The 17,500-nt window shown below is 47.8% G+C and overlaps 1 protein-coding gene across 2 annotated transcripts in view; it reads left to right on the top strand.

Annotated features, from left to right (window-relative positions):
* The window catches only part of egfra (epidermal growth factor receptor a (erythroblastic leukemia viral (v-erb-b) oncogene homolog, avian)), a 37,397-nt gene extending 20,762 nt beyond the window's left edge, over positions 1–16,635 (top strand). For both annotated transcript variants that reach the window (XM_035527833.1, XM_035527834.1), the window contains exons 2-27: positions 1,715–1,866; positions 2,367–2,553; positions 2,782–2,916; positions 3,033–3,107; positions 3,297–3,415; positions 4,345–4,486; positions 4,923–5,039; positions 5,228–5,354; positions 5,600–5,673; positions 6,070–6,160; positions 6,313–6,512; positions 6,635–6,767; positions 7,044–7,134; positions 7,518–7,675; positions 7,790–7,831; positions 7,989–8,133; positions 8,261–8,383; positions 8,676–8,774; positions 10,643–10,828; positions 11,645–11,800; positions 11,932–12,007; positions 12,292–12,438; positions 12,656–12,753; positions 13,154–13,321; positions 15,308–15,401; positions 16,053–16,635. In XM_035527833.1, coding sequence (XP_035383726.1) covers positions 1,715–1,866; positions 2,367–2,553; positions 2,782–2,916; positions 3,033–3,107; positions 3,297–3,415; positions 4,345–4,486; positions 4,923–5,039; positions 5,228–5,354; positions 5,600–5,673; positions 6,070–6,160; positions 6,313–6,512; positions 6,635–6,767; positions 7,044–7,134; positions 7,518–7,675; positions 7,790–7,831; positions 7,989–8,133; positions 8,261–8,383; positions 8,676–8,774; positions 10,643–10,828; positions 11,645–11,800; positions 11,932–12,007; positions 12,292–12,438; positions 12,656–12,753; positions 13,154–13,321; positions 15,308–15,401; positions 16,053–16,399 — 3,482 coding nt within the window. In that variant the 3' untranslated portion in view covers positions 16,400–16,635. The remainder of the gene's footprint in view (positions 1–1,714; positions 1,867–2,366; positions 2,554–2,781; positions 2,917–3,032; positions 3,108–3,296; positions 3,416–4,344; positions 4,487–4,922; positions 5,040–5,227; positions 5,355–5,599; positions 5,674–6,069; positions 6,161–6,312; positions 6,513–6,634; positions 6,768–7,043; positions 7,135–7,517; positions 7,676–7,789; positions 7,832–7,988; positions 8,134–8,260; positions 8,384–8,675; positions 8,775–10,642; positions 10,829–11,644; positions 11,801–11,931; positions 12,008–12,291; positions 12,439–12,655; positions 12,754–13,153; positions 13,322–15,307; positions 15,402–16,052) is intronic.
* Positions 16,636–17,500: the final 865 nt, after the last annotated feature.

Below are 17,500 nucleotides of genomic sequence, written 5' to 3' on the forward strand. Positions count from 1 at the left end.
TGGCACCCATGGACGCCTGCTTCACTACAGACAGCGTCTGCAGAGTTAGCACAGGGGGAGGCGATTATGGGGAGTTTTAATTTTCACTTGCTGGCAGAGTTGGAAGGGCTTTCATCATTGTTGTTTTTTGTTGTTGTTGTTGTTGTTTTAGTCACTTAGGGTGTGCCTTAAATGTGACTTCACTTTTGTTTATCTCTGCCGCCTTTTTCTAGGTTATTTTTCTATTTAGAAAGTATATATAAATATATATATTCAACAAACTCATTTTATGTCTTTTACGTTAGATAATGATCTGACGCTGCTGTGGTAGTGCTCCCAGGCCGGCCTTCGAGAGACCCTCCCAATTCTCTCATCAGGGTACAGACATCTCATCGAGCGTGATTCAAAGGCTAAGGGACGGGGGCATGTTTCTGGAATGGATATATTGCGTCATAATGTGAAAATGGGAAGGCAAAATGACAATACAGTTGGAGCTCAAAATGACAATACAGTTGCAGTTTCTGTCAGACTGTCTGTTCATCTGTCTGCTGGTGTTCGCTTCACCAAATCATGGACCCGTGCTCTCAGACTGCTGCCTACTGAAAATGAACAGTACAGACGTTACTGACAACTCGTGCTTTTTACAGTATGACATTTTTAGTACTGTTTTAACGGTAAAACAACAAGAATTGACTGGATTTGACCACAGGCATGTGTCGTATAAGCCAGCCCCTCTTTTTGTCTTTTTTTTTCACCCTGTTTCTAGCTTTCCTTCTCTTGCTCTTCTGCCACCTACTTCCTGTTGTATTCCCGTTCCACAGGATTTACAGTCACGTGTTCGCATGCACAGCTAAAGACCAGCCAGACGGATCTTAAAAAGGAGCTGTTCTGGTTCTAATCAAAAGATGACAAAAATAAAAGACAGATAGGGGGAGACAGAGAGATAGACAGATGGAGGGAATGTCTAGGGGATATATATAGAGAAGAAAGAAGACAGCAGAGAAAGAAAAAGAGAGTGTCCATCAGTCACTCTGAAGCCTTAAACAAGCGTTATTTATTGTGGCCTTGTGGCTCTGAGATATTCATGCTAGTTTTTGGAAACTTGACACAGGAGCAACAACCATCTCAGGCTTAAAGGTTTTAATATATACTGCCCTGTAATATTACATCAGCTATGATAATGTCTTGTACCCTAGAAGTCTGACCCAGATTGTGCTGACAGTCTCTTTACTGCAATCTGTTGACAGTCTGTGTTGTGTCTCTTTACTATAGTCAAACAGGCCTGTTTTAGTAATCTCTCTCTCTCTCTCTCTCTCTCTCCCTCTCTCTCTCTCTCTCCCTCCCTCTCTCTCTCTCCCTCCCTCTCTCTCTCTCTCCCTCCCTCTCTCTCTCTCTCCCTCCCTCTCTCTCTCTCTCTCTCTCTCTCTCTCTCTCTCTCTCTCTCTCCCTCCCTCTCTCTCTCTCTCTCTCTCTCTCTCCCTCCCTCCCTCTCTCTCTCTCTCCCTCCCTCTCTCTCTCTCTCTCTCTCTCCCTCCCTCTCTCTCTCTCTCCCTCCCTCTCTCTCTCCCTCTCTCTCTCTCTCTCTCTCTCTCTCTCCCTCCCTCTCTCTCTCTCTCTCTCTCTCTCTCTCCCTCCCTCTCTCTCTCTCTCCCTCCCTCTCTCTCTCTCTCTCTCTCTCTCTCTCTCTCTCTCTCTCTCTCTCTCTCTCTCTCTCTCTCTCTCTCTCTCCTCCCAGTATGTCAGGGAGGCAACAACAGACTTACTCTTCTGAGTAGTGTGGATGATCACTACCAGAATATGTTGAAGATGTACAGCAACTGCACCGTGATTCTGGAGAATCTGGAAATCACACACACCACCCACGAACATGACCTGTCCTTTCTTGAGGTACAAGACGTTTCCTCTGGTACACAGGTTTCTCACGTTAATCTGTGCATGTCTGTGGTACGTGCACGTCAGAGGGATGAAACATCCTCTCATAATGTGCACATCTTTTGTGACGTACACATTTTATTGTTGTTGGGTGAGGTGTATTATAAAGAATAACATTTTTCATTTGAGATAAACATGAATAGAGGAGCAGTGTTTGAAAAATGCTGTGTGGAAAAAAGAAAATGTTTGATCAGGGAGGGTGAGAATGAAACATGACATTTTGTGGTAGTCACACTGTATGAAGATTTTGGTGATTTAGGTGAGCACAATTTTTGCCGTTGCAATTGATTATAATATGATAAGATAATTTTTCTGTTAAGAAAGTTGTTTCAGTCCAGCACCATCATTTAAGATTAAGATTAAATGCGTTTGAACATTAGAACCCACCCTTTCTGTTTATTTATTGATCCCATGATCAAACTGGGACTGATTCGTTTTCCCTGGCACACCTTTAGACCATCGAAGAGGTTGGAGGCCATGTCTTGATAGGTCTCAACAAAGCTCACACAATCCCGCTGAGCAACCTGCGCATCATCCGTGGCCACACGCTGTATGACAGTTCCTTCGCCCTGGCCGTCCTGTCCAACTTCAACTTGACCACCGGCAAAGGCACCAGGTGGCTGTCCCTCACCAGCCTCAACGGTAGGCCCGAATTTTGTTCTGTTGTAAAATTACCTGTGGAGTTCAGTCCTGCGCTCCTTGCATGCCGTGCTCAGTAGCCTGCGACTTCGGCAGAACACAACTTAAAGAGCAACGAGTTTTCCTACGTTTCTGCAGCAGTGAACGTGACTAATTTGTATGAACGTGACAATTCCAGTTATTCTGTATAACGTGAATCCTAAATTTCTCTGCGCATTTGTTCTTCCGAAGAAATCCTGAAAGGAGGAGTGAAGTTTGCCAACAACCGTTATTTGTGTAACGTGGAGAGCATCCAGTGGGCTGACATCGTGAACACGAAAAGCAAATCTACAATAATCAAGCCAGACCCCAGCACAGACAAATTTTGTAAGTAGCCCCAATAACTTGGATTGGTAGATTACACTCATTACGCATATTACATTGCCTGAGTTTTTAGTGAAGGCGTTCTGAAGGCTCGAGTTTCTATGTTCCTTCTCCTGCAGGCATGTTACAGAAGTGCCATTCAAGCTGTTATAATGGCTCCTGTTGGAGTCCTGGCCTTGAGAACTGCCAGATATGTAAGTAGTAAACATCAGTTGCAAAAACAGAATGTTTCCCATCTTATTGGCTCATCTAGGTGCCCCTGAATAGTCAAGGTCGCCAAAGAGCTTTCGCACAACCAAAAAAAGTGCGGGGCCGTTGAAGGGGAAGAGCGAGTCCGCTCTGAAACGCCCACTGATTCACTCACAGGGCCATTTCTGTTGCAGACACGAAGCTGACGTGTGCGGAGCAGTGCTCTGGGAGGTGCAAAGGCCCCAAGCCCAGCGACTGCTGCAATGAGCACTGTGCAGCCGGCTGCACGGGGCCCCGACCCACGGACTGCCTGGTGAGGACGCGCCCCCGGGGTCCGCAGGCTGCCCCGCTTTGAACGCAGACACAGCACTGGCCCCTCAGAGCACTCACACCTCAGACGGCTGCCGCGCAAATGGGGCTAACGAATCCCAAACGTGTTTACGTGTGATGGGTAGCATTTTTATCATTAGCTCTGTGGGTATTTTAATGAATGACGGAACTCACATGATCCAACAATGTGTTATAAATGACTTTGGTCAAAATAAGGCGGATGAGTGTTCAATCATCACACACCAAGGGTCTACCAGTGTGTCTTTAATATACTGTAAGGCGTTTTATGTTCACAGTATTCAGCAGTATATTCACAAAACCCAGTATAATATTTTGTCCATATTGGGTTGCCGTATTATCATGTGGTGTTTGTATCAGTAGTGCCTGTGAGGTTTGCTGTTAGGTCTGACTTTTGAGTGTCAGAGGTGAAAGGTTGCTGAGTATATGTGTTTGGCTGTGCCCCATGTTACCTCTGCATTCTTGGACACCACATGACAGAATAGCACCATGCTAAGTATCTTCAGTGGGGAACTAATGCACCGGCCCCGTTATATGGGAGCACGGTTACTCATCTCTTTGTCGTCGATTGAACATAACCGGCACTGTGATTCAGCGAAAGTCTAGTAACCCTTTAGCAGACACAAGCTCATGGCTCCACTGCTGATGGCACGTGGTGGATTTGCATTCTGCTGCAATGTACGCTGTGCGTGTGCACATTACTCCAGTGTGCCATTCCTTAGCAGTGAGCAGTGAGCAGTGAGCAGTGAGCAGTGGGTGGGGTTGGGACCCCCTATGGAACCACTCCGTGTCAGGCTCCCGGCACAGCTGTGGCAAAAAAAATCTTTGGGGCACTGAAAAAATGCAGTTATCAGAGCATGCGTGTGTGTGTGTGTGTGTGCGCACGCACTGCAGGCCTGCAGGGACTTCCAAGATGAAGGAACATGCAAAGATGCGTGCCCACCTCTCATGCGCTATGACCCCAACTCCCATCAGCTGGCCCCCAACCCGGACGGGAAGTACAACTTCGGGGCCACGTGCGTGAAGACCTGCCCACGTAAGTGCGAGCTCTGTGGTGCTCCGCTGCCCGCTGGACGTGTTTTATGTAACACAACATCACGATATTTGGGTCTGCTTAGCAACGGTAGCGTGAGTGCCCCAAGATAAGCATGTGTTCTAATGTGCGATGCTGGCTTTTTCTTCAGTTTTGCCCTGGTTCGTGTTCATCAGTTGAAACCAGAGCCTGACAGCACATGCCTGTATGAAAGAGCACCCTGGTTAAAATGTGAACTGCCCCAACCGAAGCAGGGGCAATCATTGAATCTAGAATCGTGAGGCTGCATCAGTTTCTCCACCGCTCCTGGTTTCTGAATAACACTTTTGCCAAGGGCAGGCGTGCCGGTTACGCGAAGGTGTCGCACTTTTTTGCGGGCCTGGTAGCTCTGCGCTTCACACCTGGAGGCTGACTGGCGCTGGTTTCTTATGCGTTCCAGACAACTACGTGGTGACAGACCACGGCGCGTGCGTGAGAGCCTGCAGCCCCGGCACCTACGAGGTGGACGAGGACGGCGTCAGGAAGTGCACAAAGTGCGACGGGCTGTGTCCAAAAGGTAACGGCCCCGGGGGCTGCGCCGCGCCTTCTGGGACTTGTGCAGTTTTCTCCTGCATTCACAGCAAAAATGCGTTTTGTCCTGCATTTTTTCGTATTAACTTAAGTGTGAGAGGACAGATCTCCAAGGTCCACTTTTATACAAAAAAGGTGAAGTTAATCTTTAAATCATGGTTTCTCCTTTTCTAGTTTGCATGGGGCTTGGTGTGGGGCATCTGGCTGGCATTCTGTCAGTCAATGCCAGCAACATTGATTCGTTCGAGAACTGCACAACGATCAATGGAGATGTCTCAATCCTGAAAACGACGTTCGAAGGGTGCGGTGTTACACTTCATATTAAAAACAACACAGTGCCAGATTACACAATCTGTAGGGTTTATACTGTGTGTTTGCTAACAATGATGTCAGAAAGATTCACTTTTTCTAAATTATCGTGTGAACGGGACATTTGAATTTGCAGCGATTAGCAAAGTCTAAATAATGTTGACAGTAACCAATAAAAGGCTGATGATAAACAAACAGATGTCCAGGGTTTGATCCATTTATGCACCTTTATCGTAGGGACATATACACTAAAACACCAAAGATGTCTCCCGCCAGACTCAGCGTCTTCAAAAGTATCAAAGAAATTACAGGTTAGTACAGCGTTGTGTCGTCGTTATACGCTGCATGTCTGGGTTATGTATATCCATTAAACAAAGGGGATATTCAGTCCAAACCTACAGTACGCACGGCGCAGTTAGGTGCTTCCCCTGCTCATTAGAGCCATCAGATACTGCCTAATCCCATAATGAGATGAATCAGCACTGAAAATGCTGAACTGTGTGTGAAGTGAAGGCCCAGGACTATGACTAACACATCTACCCTGTGGTCTATGAGTAAAGCATGTTTTATTATTTCCAACTGCCTCCAAATTATAATTTTTTTGATCTAGCTATCTATCCGTGAACAGATGTACGCTAGCATGATGTTGTGTTGAAACGTTCTTTCCATACGCATGACTCGCTCACTTCTCACCTCTGAATTCACAGGGACTCTGCTGATTCAGTACTGGCCACAAAACATGTCCTCCCTCATCCCCTTTGAAAACCTGGAGGTCATCCGTGGAAGGACGAAGTATCAGTAAGTTTCCATCCAGCGGACCTTTTTGTTATCGTTGTTTACAAACTTGCAAAATATCTCCTTTTAATATGAAAGGGTGCCTTTTCCCTACTTCCTCTCTCCTCCTCCTCCTCCTCCTCCTCCTCCTGCTCCTCCTCCACCTGTTCTGCCAGGGGCACGGTCAGCCTCGGGGTGAACCGAATCTCCGTCACCCACCTGGGCCTGCGTTCTCTGCGCGAGATCAGCGACGGGGACGTGTCCATCACGCAGAACCCTAACCTCTGCTACACCAGCGCCGAGTACTGGAAACGCCTCTTCAAGTCGGACAAGCAGGTCATCAGGCCCATGCAGAACGCCGACCCAGAAACCTGCGGTAAAGCATCGACACGTCACGCTGTCCAGCTCCGCGGCCGTGCGGTCTGGAAGCCTTCTGATCACTCTCTCTCTGTCTCTCTCTCTCTCCCCCCTCCTCTCTCTCTGCATTTGTCTGTGCAGCAAATCAGAACCGCACCTGCGATGAGATGTGCAGCACTGATGGTTGCTGGGGACCGGGCCCATCCATGTGCTTCAGCTGCAAGCACCGGAGCCGCGGAAGAAGCTGCGTGGCCTCCTGCCACCTCCTGGAGGGGTGAGCGAGGCCGCAAACGCACGACCCGACACCTAAGCATACTGGACACGTCTCTGCGTCTTTGATTGCGCAGTCCCGTTATTGACACGTCATCGCAGTGATGATTCGCACACTTTAAAGTGCCCAAACTCGCGTTGTGGAGCCAAGAACGATACATTGTGCGGATTTTGAGGAAACCGTGTACCGAGCAACGTGTTCTCGACACCCAGCGGACGTGGGTTAAACCGAGCGCGTGGGTAAAGACAGCAGCGGTAAAAGAGGTTCTTTTCTTCGCAGAGAGCCTCGGGAATGCGAGGTCAACAAGACATGCATGCAGTGTGACCCCGAGTGCAAGCCCCTCAACGGAACCCCAACCTGCACAGGGCCTGTGAGTGCAATCTGACAATCCATTCATGCCCTCCTAATCTCTTCACTTCTTCATGTAGTGCCCTAGACTGGGCATGGAAATATAATGAGCTTTCAGTACACTACGCAGTGCACAATATGTCAAACAGGGACCCATTTGGGATTCAGCCAAAAGACATTAGTCTCAGGCTAGCCAGGGCTGTGTGCTGTTAGGATAAACAAAAAAGACCATACATCTATCGAACTGAATAATCAATACCATATTTCATACACTAGCGTGTTATAGTTTCTTCCTGTCATAAGGTGTTTGGTGTGCAATGGCACTGTTCCTGAGCCTCGTGGTGAGGGAACAGGTTGGCAAGCCTGAAAACAGTACGACTAAGTGGTTGGCACCTTTCGGTCCAGGGCCTCGACGGGTGCGTGGAGTGCGCCAACTTCCGAGACGGCCCCCACTGCGTGGCCCGCTGCCCGCAAGGCGTGCCCGGGGAGAACGAGACACTCGTGTGGAAGTATCCGGACAGCACGAGGGTGTGCCAGCTGTGCCACCACAACTGCACCCAGGGGTGAGAATTCCAGCCTCGTCCCAGCAGGAGAACGCATGATGCATGTCTGTCTTTTTTTTTTTTTTTTTTTGCATAATCATTTTTCAATAATAACTTATTAAAATATTCTTTTAGATGCATTGGGCCAACTCTAGAAGACTGCAAAGATTTTAAAAGGTGAGTTTTAGAAGAAAAAGCAGTTGTGCATCTTGCACCCATTTGAATTCCGGAATACAGTTTTCTGTGGACCTTCCAGTAGCCCTTTACTTGCTGAGCTTCCGTCTTGGTGCATTCGTTCCCGATGTGCTCTCACTTCTTTTCTCTCGTCCCTCAGTTACTCGGGTATGTCAGTGATCGCCGCAGGTGTGGTGGGCAGCCTCCTGGCCTTGGTCATCCTCAGCCTGGCCGTGACGGTGCTGATCAGAAGGCGGAACATCAAGAGGAAGAGAACCATGCGTAGGCTGCTCCAGGAGAGAGAGGTATGGCTGCCGTGCCTCACCCCGCACCGACACGGATCGCGGGGAGGAAGTAGCCGACAGAAGCGGGATGCGCCCCTCGCTGGGGGTTCAGAGGTGCTTTCCTGACAGGATGTGTGTGTCTCCGCAGTTAGTAGAGCCACTCACCCCCAGTGGAGAAGCACCCAATCAGGCGCTGCTGCGCATCCTCAAAGAAACGGAGTTCAAGAAGATCAAAGTGCTCGGGTCTGGAGCGTTTGGCACCGTGTACAAGGTAACAAGTCTTAGCAAAATAACTGCCCTGAACTCAACCGAATGCATTCGAATATGCGGACGGCTCGCTAACAAATTCCTTTAACCATCGATTCCTCTGTGATACACATGCGCATTGGACATTTTATTTCTGCTAGAGACGTTGTTATTTCTAAGACACCCCTCTTCTCTTGGGCCTCTTGTACATGAGTTCCTGGCGAGCTTTGGAGCATCAGATGGCGGAAGCGAATTCCGTGCTCCACCCACTGGGTGCTGTGTGGAAATCTGGTGACGATGTGAATCTCTTCATGCAGGGCCTATGGGTCCCAGAAGGGGAAGATGTGAAGATCCCCGTCGCCATAAAGGTTTTGCGAGAGGCCACGTCCCCAAAAGCAAACAAAGAGATCTTGGATGTAAGTTTAGAAATGTTTGAAATCTTAATCAATACAATATGGATTAGGTCATAATAATTGTTCTTTGTCTCTGGTGATTTGCAGCTGGCTCTGCAAAAAAAAAATCTGCCATTATGTTCCTTTGGCCTTGATTAGCAATTCATGAGGCCCAGGCAAACGGTGCATGTAGCATCAGCGATGTCAGTGGGTTTAGAACATCCATTGTTTTTTCCCACTCAAAACATGTCAGACTTATCTTGACGTTTGCCATCTGCGTACAGGACGTACTTTTTTTGTCAATCATTAACCACACAATTACAAGCTTATCTGGGCAGAGCCGCTTTCACTGGTCTGTTTTATTCGGCACCAGTTGAGCTTCTGCCCAGCAGTGCATTGTTTACCATTTCCCCTGCTTGACCACGCAAACATCAGCTGGTGGCCATAAAGCGACGAGTCAGGTGTGGCCTTTGTTGAGGAGCCGTTAAGCTCCGCAGCGCTGAGAATCCTCCATACTGCAGTATGGCATCTTTGACTTATTCTGAGGTTTACCTTTTTACAGAAACATTTTCAGTATGTGACTCTTTCTGTGTTCATTTAATGATTTTTAGCCAGGCACAAAACAAATACCAAATATTAGCATTTACTGAGTAAAAAAAAACAAAAAAAAAAAAACATTTTCTCATGTGGGTCTTTACTACAAGTGGATCTGTGATACAAGTATTATATATAAAGACATACTTAAGAAAACCATTTTGTTGTCAAAGGGAAGTTATTGCCCCAGCAGGTATGGGCCCATCAAAGCCGTGTAGCTCTTCACGTGGTGGAACACCCTAGAATTCTACAACAGTCTGCTCCTGTAGTTTACTCTAGGGCATGGAGAGGAAAGAAGGAGAAAATCTTTGATTGAGAAAATTCTGTTTTTAGTGATAGCTTAGAAGTCAGGGTTACTCTGAAGATAACTCAGTTATGTAAACATGGTTGCTTTTGACTAGGAATAAGTAGAAATTTGAAGAGGAACAGTCCTGTAAATATTTTTACAGATGTGATCCATCCAGAACCATTTGAAATCTACTCCCCTTTGGCTTAACAGGAAAAATAAATAAATAAATAAATTTATATGTATATATATGTGCGTGCGTGTGTGTGTGTGTGTGTGTGTGTGTGTGTGTGTGTGTGTGTGTGTGTGAGAGAGAGAGAGAGAGAGAGAGAGAGAGAGAGAGAGAGAGAGAGAGAGAGAGAGAGAGAGAGAGAGAACTGGAGACACAAACGATTGCTGTAGCACTTTGCCCATTGTTCTAAGTTTAATATTATTTTTCTCTTTGTCTTTGTAGTTATTAGTGAACTGAGGAATCCCAGTAAATTAGTATTCTGTTTGAAGTTCCTCATAACTCCCTGACTGGCGCTAACCCAGAGTTTCTCAATCCAGGCCTCAGGGCCCACCATGGGGACCTCAATTTTGCTCAATCCCATCTCCCAACAGGCCGGAACAAGGCATTAAAAGCCCTAAATGCAGGTGTAAATACAGGGCTGGAGCCAAAATGCGGACCATCTGTTGGGTGCCAGGGGCTTGGTTGAGAATTACTGCGCTATCTCACAGTCGGAGCGCTGAGCCCTTTGAGATATAATAACCAGTGTAGTGTGTGTCGCTCTTTTGCAACCTTAACATTAGCAGTCATTTGTTTTGAGGTCATGAAAAGGTTCTCGCATTTTTCCAACCTTCCTTTGGCACAAATTACTGGGTTGCACAAGTTGTTACCCAATTTCTAAAAAAAAAAATGTTCCCCATACTGACGGGACCACACCTGAATTGGGCCCTGGTTGCTGAAGCTGTATCACCGCCATGCCAGCTTTTATCCGTTCTAAGCCCGCTGTCACCTTTGTGCCTTTAGGAAGCCTATGTGATGGCCAGCGTGGATCACCCCCATGTTTGCCGCCTGCTCGGGATATGCCTGACGTCCACCGTGCAGCTGGTCACCCAACTCATGCCATACGGCTGCCTGCTCGACTATGTCAGAGAAAACAAGGGCAGAATTGGCTCTCAGCACCTGCTCAACTGGTGTGTGCAGATCGCCAAGGTAACGGGCCTTCGTCTCCGCCAGCCACCATCCCGTTAGATTCATCCACAAATCGGATTAAGGCCACAACAGGCGCCCACGCAAATTCATTACATTTAATGGAAGCAGTCGAAGAGTAGCCTGTTAAATGGCGGACGGCGTATCTTACAATAAGACGGATTTAATATCCCCGTTGTGGATCGTGGGGAACCATTCCCAGAAAAGATTGCTCCAACGAGTAGCAGACTTTCACAGAAATCCCCCGGCTACCGTACTGGCTCCTTCTCGCTCGCGGTGTAGCGTAAACACGTGGATGCTGCGTCGGTCCACAAAGAGCCTTAAAAGAGAAGTGGTTATCACCCTTCATCGGCTTTCCCCCCTGCTCCATCTGTCCGGCCCTTTCTTGTGCTGAGTGTTCTCTTCCGAAAGATACGCTGTGATAAATTCTAATTACGATCCAAGGGACGGCAGCCAGAAAAAATAAATAAATGCTCTGTCTTTGTGATATTTCCCGGATGGCCGTCAGAATGAATTATGGCTCCCCAGTGCTCTGCGCATCTTAAATTAGATGATCGGAAGACTCTGATGGGTGCACCGGCAGAAATGAGGCGCATGTCATGGACCATTATGTTTTCAAATATTTGGAAATATACAACAACTATATGAAATATTTCGAGCATGTAGTGTACCAGGCAAAAAAATAATAATCATAATTTCAATTAATCATCAAAAGTTTTTGATAATGTGCAGTGCATTTTCAAACAAATGCACAAACAAGAATAAACATTTTAATACAAATGCAACGGTCTCTGTTTTACTGTTTTACTGCTGTTTCAGGGTATGAGCTACTTAGAAGAGCGCCACCTAGTGCACAGGGATTTGGCTGCGCGTAACGTGCTGGTGAAGACTCCTCAGCATGTGAAGATCACTGACTTTGGCCTGGCTAAGCTCCTCAGTGCAGACGAGAAAGAGTACCATGCAGATGGCGGAAAGGTGAGTCTCTAACTCACTGTTATACACTCTGGGTGTTGTAGTCCCTGGGTTCTTGCTATTCTGCAGTTCTATAATGTAGTTTACTGTATTCACATAAAGACTCGGGTAACACAAGTTTCTTCTGTGTTTAGGTACCAATAAAATGGATGGCCCTTGAATCCATCCTTCACAGGAAGTACACCCATCAAAGCGATGTGTGGAGTTATGGTAATTGCATCTCAGTAACCTACAATACACCTCAAGAAGTTATGCTACTAGTTTGTGTTCCAGAGTCGTGCAATACTACACGGCAGAGTTGGGAGAACGTCGTATTAAACCAAAAAGCTCAAGCAAAACACGGCTAGAAAGAAATAGATAGAGCTGCAAGCGTGCAGTCAGTCAGTCAGCCAGCCAGCCAGCATCACTCATGTGGCAGCTGCTCGCTTCCATTCCCTGTAAGCGGATTAAACTGGTTTTGGACCAAGTTCTTCTTTTGACGCCGGCTTCTGTAGGTGTGACGGTTTGGGAGCTGATGACGTTCGGCACAAAGCCTTACGACGGGATCCCTGCCAGCGAGATCGCCGGAGTCCTGGAGAAGGGAGAGCGACTACCCCAGCCGCCCATCTGCACCATCGACGTCTACATGATCATGGTGAAATGTAAGTGCGCGGACGACGCCTTGAGCCGGGCCATTAACGTCCGGATGCAGGAATGCAGTCCGGATCTCCTAACGGTTGCACCGTGCGACCGGGCAGAATCCGATTCAGAATCAGTCGCTTGCATTCGGATGAGGGTGACGGCCGCCGTGAAGGAGACCCAAGTGTGGTCCCATCTTGGCTCTCATGGCTGTTGTCATGCTTACTGTGATTGCCTCAGGCTGGATGATCGATGCAGACAGCAGGCCAAGGTTCCGCGAGCTCATCGCAGAGTTTTCGAAGATGGCGCGAGATCCAACACGGTATCTAGTCATTCAGGTGAGATCAGATGGAAATGTATTTACCGATTTATACAGTGCTGTCATTTTGGACTACTTTTTTTTTTCAGTTCAGTTTCTGTCAGGGTACATCTGTTGTATTTTGTCACGCCATATATAACACATCTGTTATATTTTATCACACCGTATTCTCTGCGATGGGAATGTCTGGTTTTCTTATGACTGGTGAAGTAAATGACATAATTTGACAGTTTAATTTGAGGTCTGCGCAGTACTCGCACGTAATCCTCTTTGCTCTGATCCTCTCCAACTGGTTTAGTTACTCGTGCTTAGTAAAATCATTTACCTCATGTGACCTGCGCACAGCCGGAATCTTCCGTGTGCGCATGGCGCTCCTGCAGATCCGGTTCTGACTGGCTGGGTGTTTTGCTCCTGAGCAGGGTGACGACAAGATGCACCTGCCCAGCCCGTCCGACTCCAAGTTCTACCGCAGCCTGACGGGCAGTTTAGACCTGGACGAGGCCGTGGACGTGGACAAGTACCTGGTGCCCAACCATGGGTTCTTCAGTAGTCCCAGCACCTCCCGCACACACCTGCTGCACTCTGTGGTGAGAACCCAACACATGCACAAAGACGCACATAAAAAGACGACCTTAGTAGTAGAGGAGGTTTATATAAGGCAGTTGGTGATCTATAACCAGTTATGGGGTGGATCTCGAGTCACAGATGGTAGCCTGGTTAGCTTGTTTGTTTCTTTCCCATTTATTTCAATGTATTTTATATACTGTGCAAGTGCACAAATACACACACACACACACACACACACACACACACACACACTCACTTTCACATTGCTTTATGGGGCAACTGTTTAACCAAATGCATGGGGTCCAAAAGATCAGAGGGCCCAAGAGGATGGCTGGGAAAAAAGAGCCTAAACACGTTCATTCTTTCATTGTCTGACACGAAAGAGAAGACCGTACCACACTAGCTAGCTGATCAGGACTTGTATAGCAGAAATTAAGGAAAATAAGACAGGCTGATACAGGTCTGACTGCAGTAAGAAGAAGGCATGAGTAAATAATGTATTTTGCTATAAAAAATTAATACTCGGAACACCAGAAATGCCAAATTCTCCCCTGCTCATAGAACACACATAGAGTTCACTTTGTAGTAACAGTACCTATTTTGCATGCTTTGTAGAACCCAGGTGTCAATACTCCACAGAGCACTGCGTACCGTACTCATCACGCAGTGACACTCTAGCAGGGCTTTCAAGGGCCAAACTTAAGCAAAACAAGTTTGCATCTCCGGCGTGGGGACAGATCCGTTACTCGGCTTTATCCTGGCCAGCCCTGCCGCTGTGGGTCGCCCCGTTTTGTTCCGCACGCCCGTCCCCGTGGCCCAGACAGCCCCACGTCCTCCCAGGTGCCCACTGATTAATGAGCACAGGCTGCGGCCAGCGCAAACCCAAACACACCCCCCCACACACACACACACCCCCACCCATCGCCAGACCCCCCTGACACCCCTAGCCGAGCGCTAGCTAATCCCCCACCCGAGCCTTTTAAGTGAGATTGCCTTTGCAGGCAATGCTTCTTGTTCTAAAATATTTGGCCAGAGAGAAAGAGGGAGAGCAAAAGAGAAGAAAAGGGGACCTTAGTTGTAAAGGAGGTTTATATAATGCAGTTGGTGGTCTATAACCATTTATGGGCTGAATCTCTAGACACAGATGGTAGCCTAGTTAGCTTGTTTCTTTATTTTACCCTTTTTTTCAGTGATTTTACAAGGATGTTTTGAAAAAGGGAGTCTGCCTCGATCCTGCCTTGCTCAGCCTTGGCAGAAATTTGAGGGGGGGGTTGTTTTTTCCTGTTTAAAACACGTGCTGCAAAAAGATGAGTTGTTATCTCGTCTTCGGTCAGCCGTCATGCAGGTCATCCTTTAGCGTTGCTGGGATGAGAAGCAAAAAGGAATTACTGACAGATCTTAGCTGCAGCTGTTTCTGGCCTGCTCAGTAATGGTTAATAACACTCTTAAATCTTTTAAACCAATGACCCGCATGGAAATTTCAGTAAATAGCGCTGTCTTGCGCTGTTTAATCAGACACATTTACACTCTAATGCGTTGGGAGGAGGGTGGTCCAGGCAAAGTTCGTGCCATTGTTCTTTTCACAGTCTCAACAGCAGCATCGGCTCCTGCCAGAACAGGAATGGGATGAGTGACTGATGGCACCGGGGCCCAGGAGCTGTCCGGAAATGGCCAAATGTGGCCATTTTCTCTTGTGCACTGTATATAATCACCGTAGTTAGTCTCCAGACTGACTCTGAATAAGGCACTTTATTATCTATCAGACACACTCTTGACTGCTGCGTTTGGCAACTGTTTTCAGGAAGACATACTATTTGATTTAAGACATGAACATTCATCACTACTTGGGCATTGGTCCAACTTTTATTTTTTTTTCCCCTGCCTTAGGTAATAGCCATTAGATTACACTAGTTTCAAGAACTAGAACAGGTAACGCAGGAATTCACATTGTTTTCGAAAGCAGCTCTCTTCCTCGCACTGAGCAGTTCGGTTTTGTTCCGACTCAGAATTCCTTCCCGCCGAGAGAGAACAGCCTTGTGCTGCGCTACATCCCAGACCCGACGGACCAGTTCCTGGCCGGAGACTTCCAACCCGCCCCAGGTAAGTGGTGGCTCACGCACAGCCCCCCGATCCAGGAACGGGCCTGTAAATGAAGGCTGTAGGCAGCCGCCCTACCTGGGGACCTGAACCCGGTAGACGTGAGCTCTGAGCACTGGACCAAAGAGCCGGCGCCCTGGGATAGCAGCCAGAGCACCCGTTTCAACTTCCTAAGTGACGGTCTCCGTCACAGGGCCCGTCGTGTGAGCCAACAGTCAGTTTAGTCGCTATGCATGACGAGAATGACGGGAATGCTGGATGGAATTGTAGAAATCTGGGTAGTTGTTCATTATAATTAAATGGTCGAGATGGGGGGGGGGGGGGGTTAAGAAAAGTTACAAAAGTGACATTTTATTGTATTTATAATTGAATCAAAACTCTGGGAATCGTACAACAGAGGCAAGGTACCATTTCCCAAAGGCCTTCTTATGAAGCGCCTCATAACATGATTAAGCAAGCGATCGTTTTGAACACTGTCCGATAGTTTAGGTGATTTTAACAACTCCAATATTTTAAACTGGGTTTAACCCCACTAAAGCCTTCGGTTCCGATGTCTTTTATCCAATAACTACTGCTGGTAACTTTAGGAAACGCTCTAGACGAGCTCCCGTCCCTTCCCTGGTTTTCTGAACATCTGTGCGTCCCTCCCCTCAGAGTACATGAACCAGAATGGCACCGTCGCGTCCGACATGACCAACCCCATCTACCAGCAGCCAGGGCCACTGCTGGCCCACCCGACAGGCCCGCTGCATGAGACAGAGGAGGAGTACCTCCACTGCTTCAGCGGCCCCGCGGAGGCTACGCCGTCTCCAGCCACCCCGCCCGAGTACCTCAACGCCCGGCGTGACGGTACCGGCTTCATCGGCCAGAACGGCAGCATGGACAACCCGGCCATCCCTGGCTACCAGCAGGACTTCCGCGTCCTGGGCATCAAGCCAAAGTGCAATGGCCACCTACCGGCAGCAGAGAACGCGGAATACCTGGGACTGGAGGTGCATTAGCGGCACCGCTGGCGCTCCGTCAGCCACGATTTCGAATGGCCGTCGGGAGCATAGGAACCGTTTGGGAGCTAGAAGAGAGACTTGGTGGGACTATTCATTCTGGGGAGAGGACACAGGGCAAAGCAACGATTGGGCTTTGGTGAAAGCTCTGCACTGCCCTCGCGTACGTGGGCCAAGCTAGGTTTTGGTTCCTTTGGGTTATTTCCTGGATTTTGTCTTCAGCTAGTCCACATGTATTAGTAATTACTGTCAATGCAGCAAGCCCATCTGCCAGGTACACGGCCCACACCACATACAATTCTCAGAGTTTCAACTCCATTCGATGTCCAAAGTGGTCCCGAGATACAGGACCCGAGCACATCCCGTATTGGGAAGCTCACCGCGTCGAGACGCCGGGCCTTTGTCAAAGCCGGTGGACTTCGGTCCAGCTCACAGGACAGCAAGGTGACCGATGGACTGGCGAATGTTGAGCATCCCACGTCCCGTACTTGCGTTGTGCTCTGTAGCATGTATAGCTCTGAAACCTTTTACTACAAAGACTGCACTCATTAGCACAGTTAGCACAGTGGCATGCGTCTTTAGCTGTAATCTGAACACACGATTGTGGCATCACACCCCATTGATTGTTGACCCCACACCCCACACCCCACATTATGCTGGAAACGCCAGAATCTTAGACCAATCTTATAAATGGTACGCGTCCGAGACTGAGAGATATGGCTGACGTTTATGTTGGTGCATCTATTGCTTCATCTTAACTGGTGTCATATGACTTATGTACAGGGTCACATGTATCTATCTGTGAATCAGTTCTTGTGTCTTCTGCATCATTGCACTGCCTGGATTTTAGGTTGAATTAAGCAAGGAAAGCTTGAAGAGAATAGGGGAAGAATTTAGGATGACTGGGTTTATGCAGGCAAAGTTGCACTGCCCTCCAGAATGAAACATGGGTGTCAGGTGATATGCTGCAACATCCATGGGCATTTATCTGTGGAAAAGATCTTTTGAAAAGCTTTGCAAAGCTCGTTCCTTTTCTCTTAAACAGCCTCAGTCTTGTTTGTTTGTTTGTTTGTTTGTTTTAACCCTCTCTTGACTATAATT

Source organism: Electrophorus electricus, chromosome 7 (assembly GCF_013358815.1).
Source record: "Electrophorus electricus isolate fEleEle1 chromosome 7, fEleEle1.pri, whole genome shotgun sequence".
NCBI classification, from domain to species: domain Eukaryota; kingdom Metazoa; phylum Chordata; class Actinopteri; order Gymnotiformes; family Gymnotidae; genus Electrophorus; species Electrophorus electricus.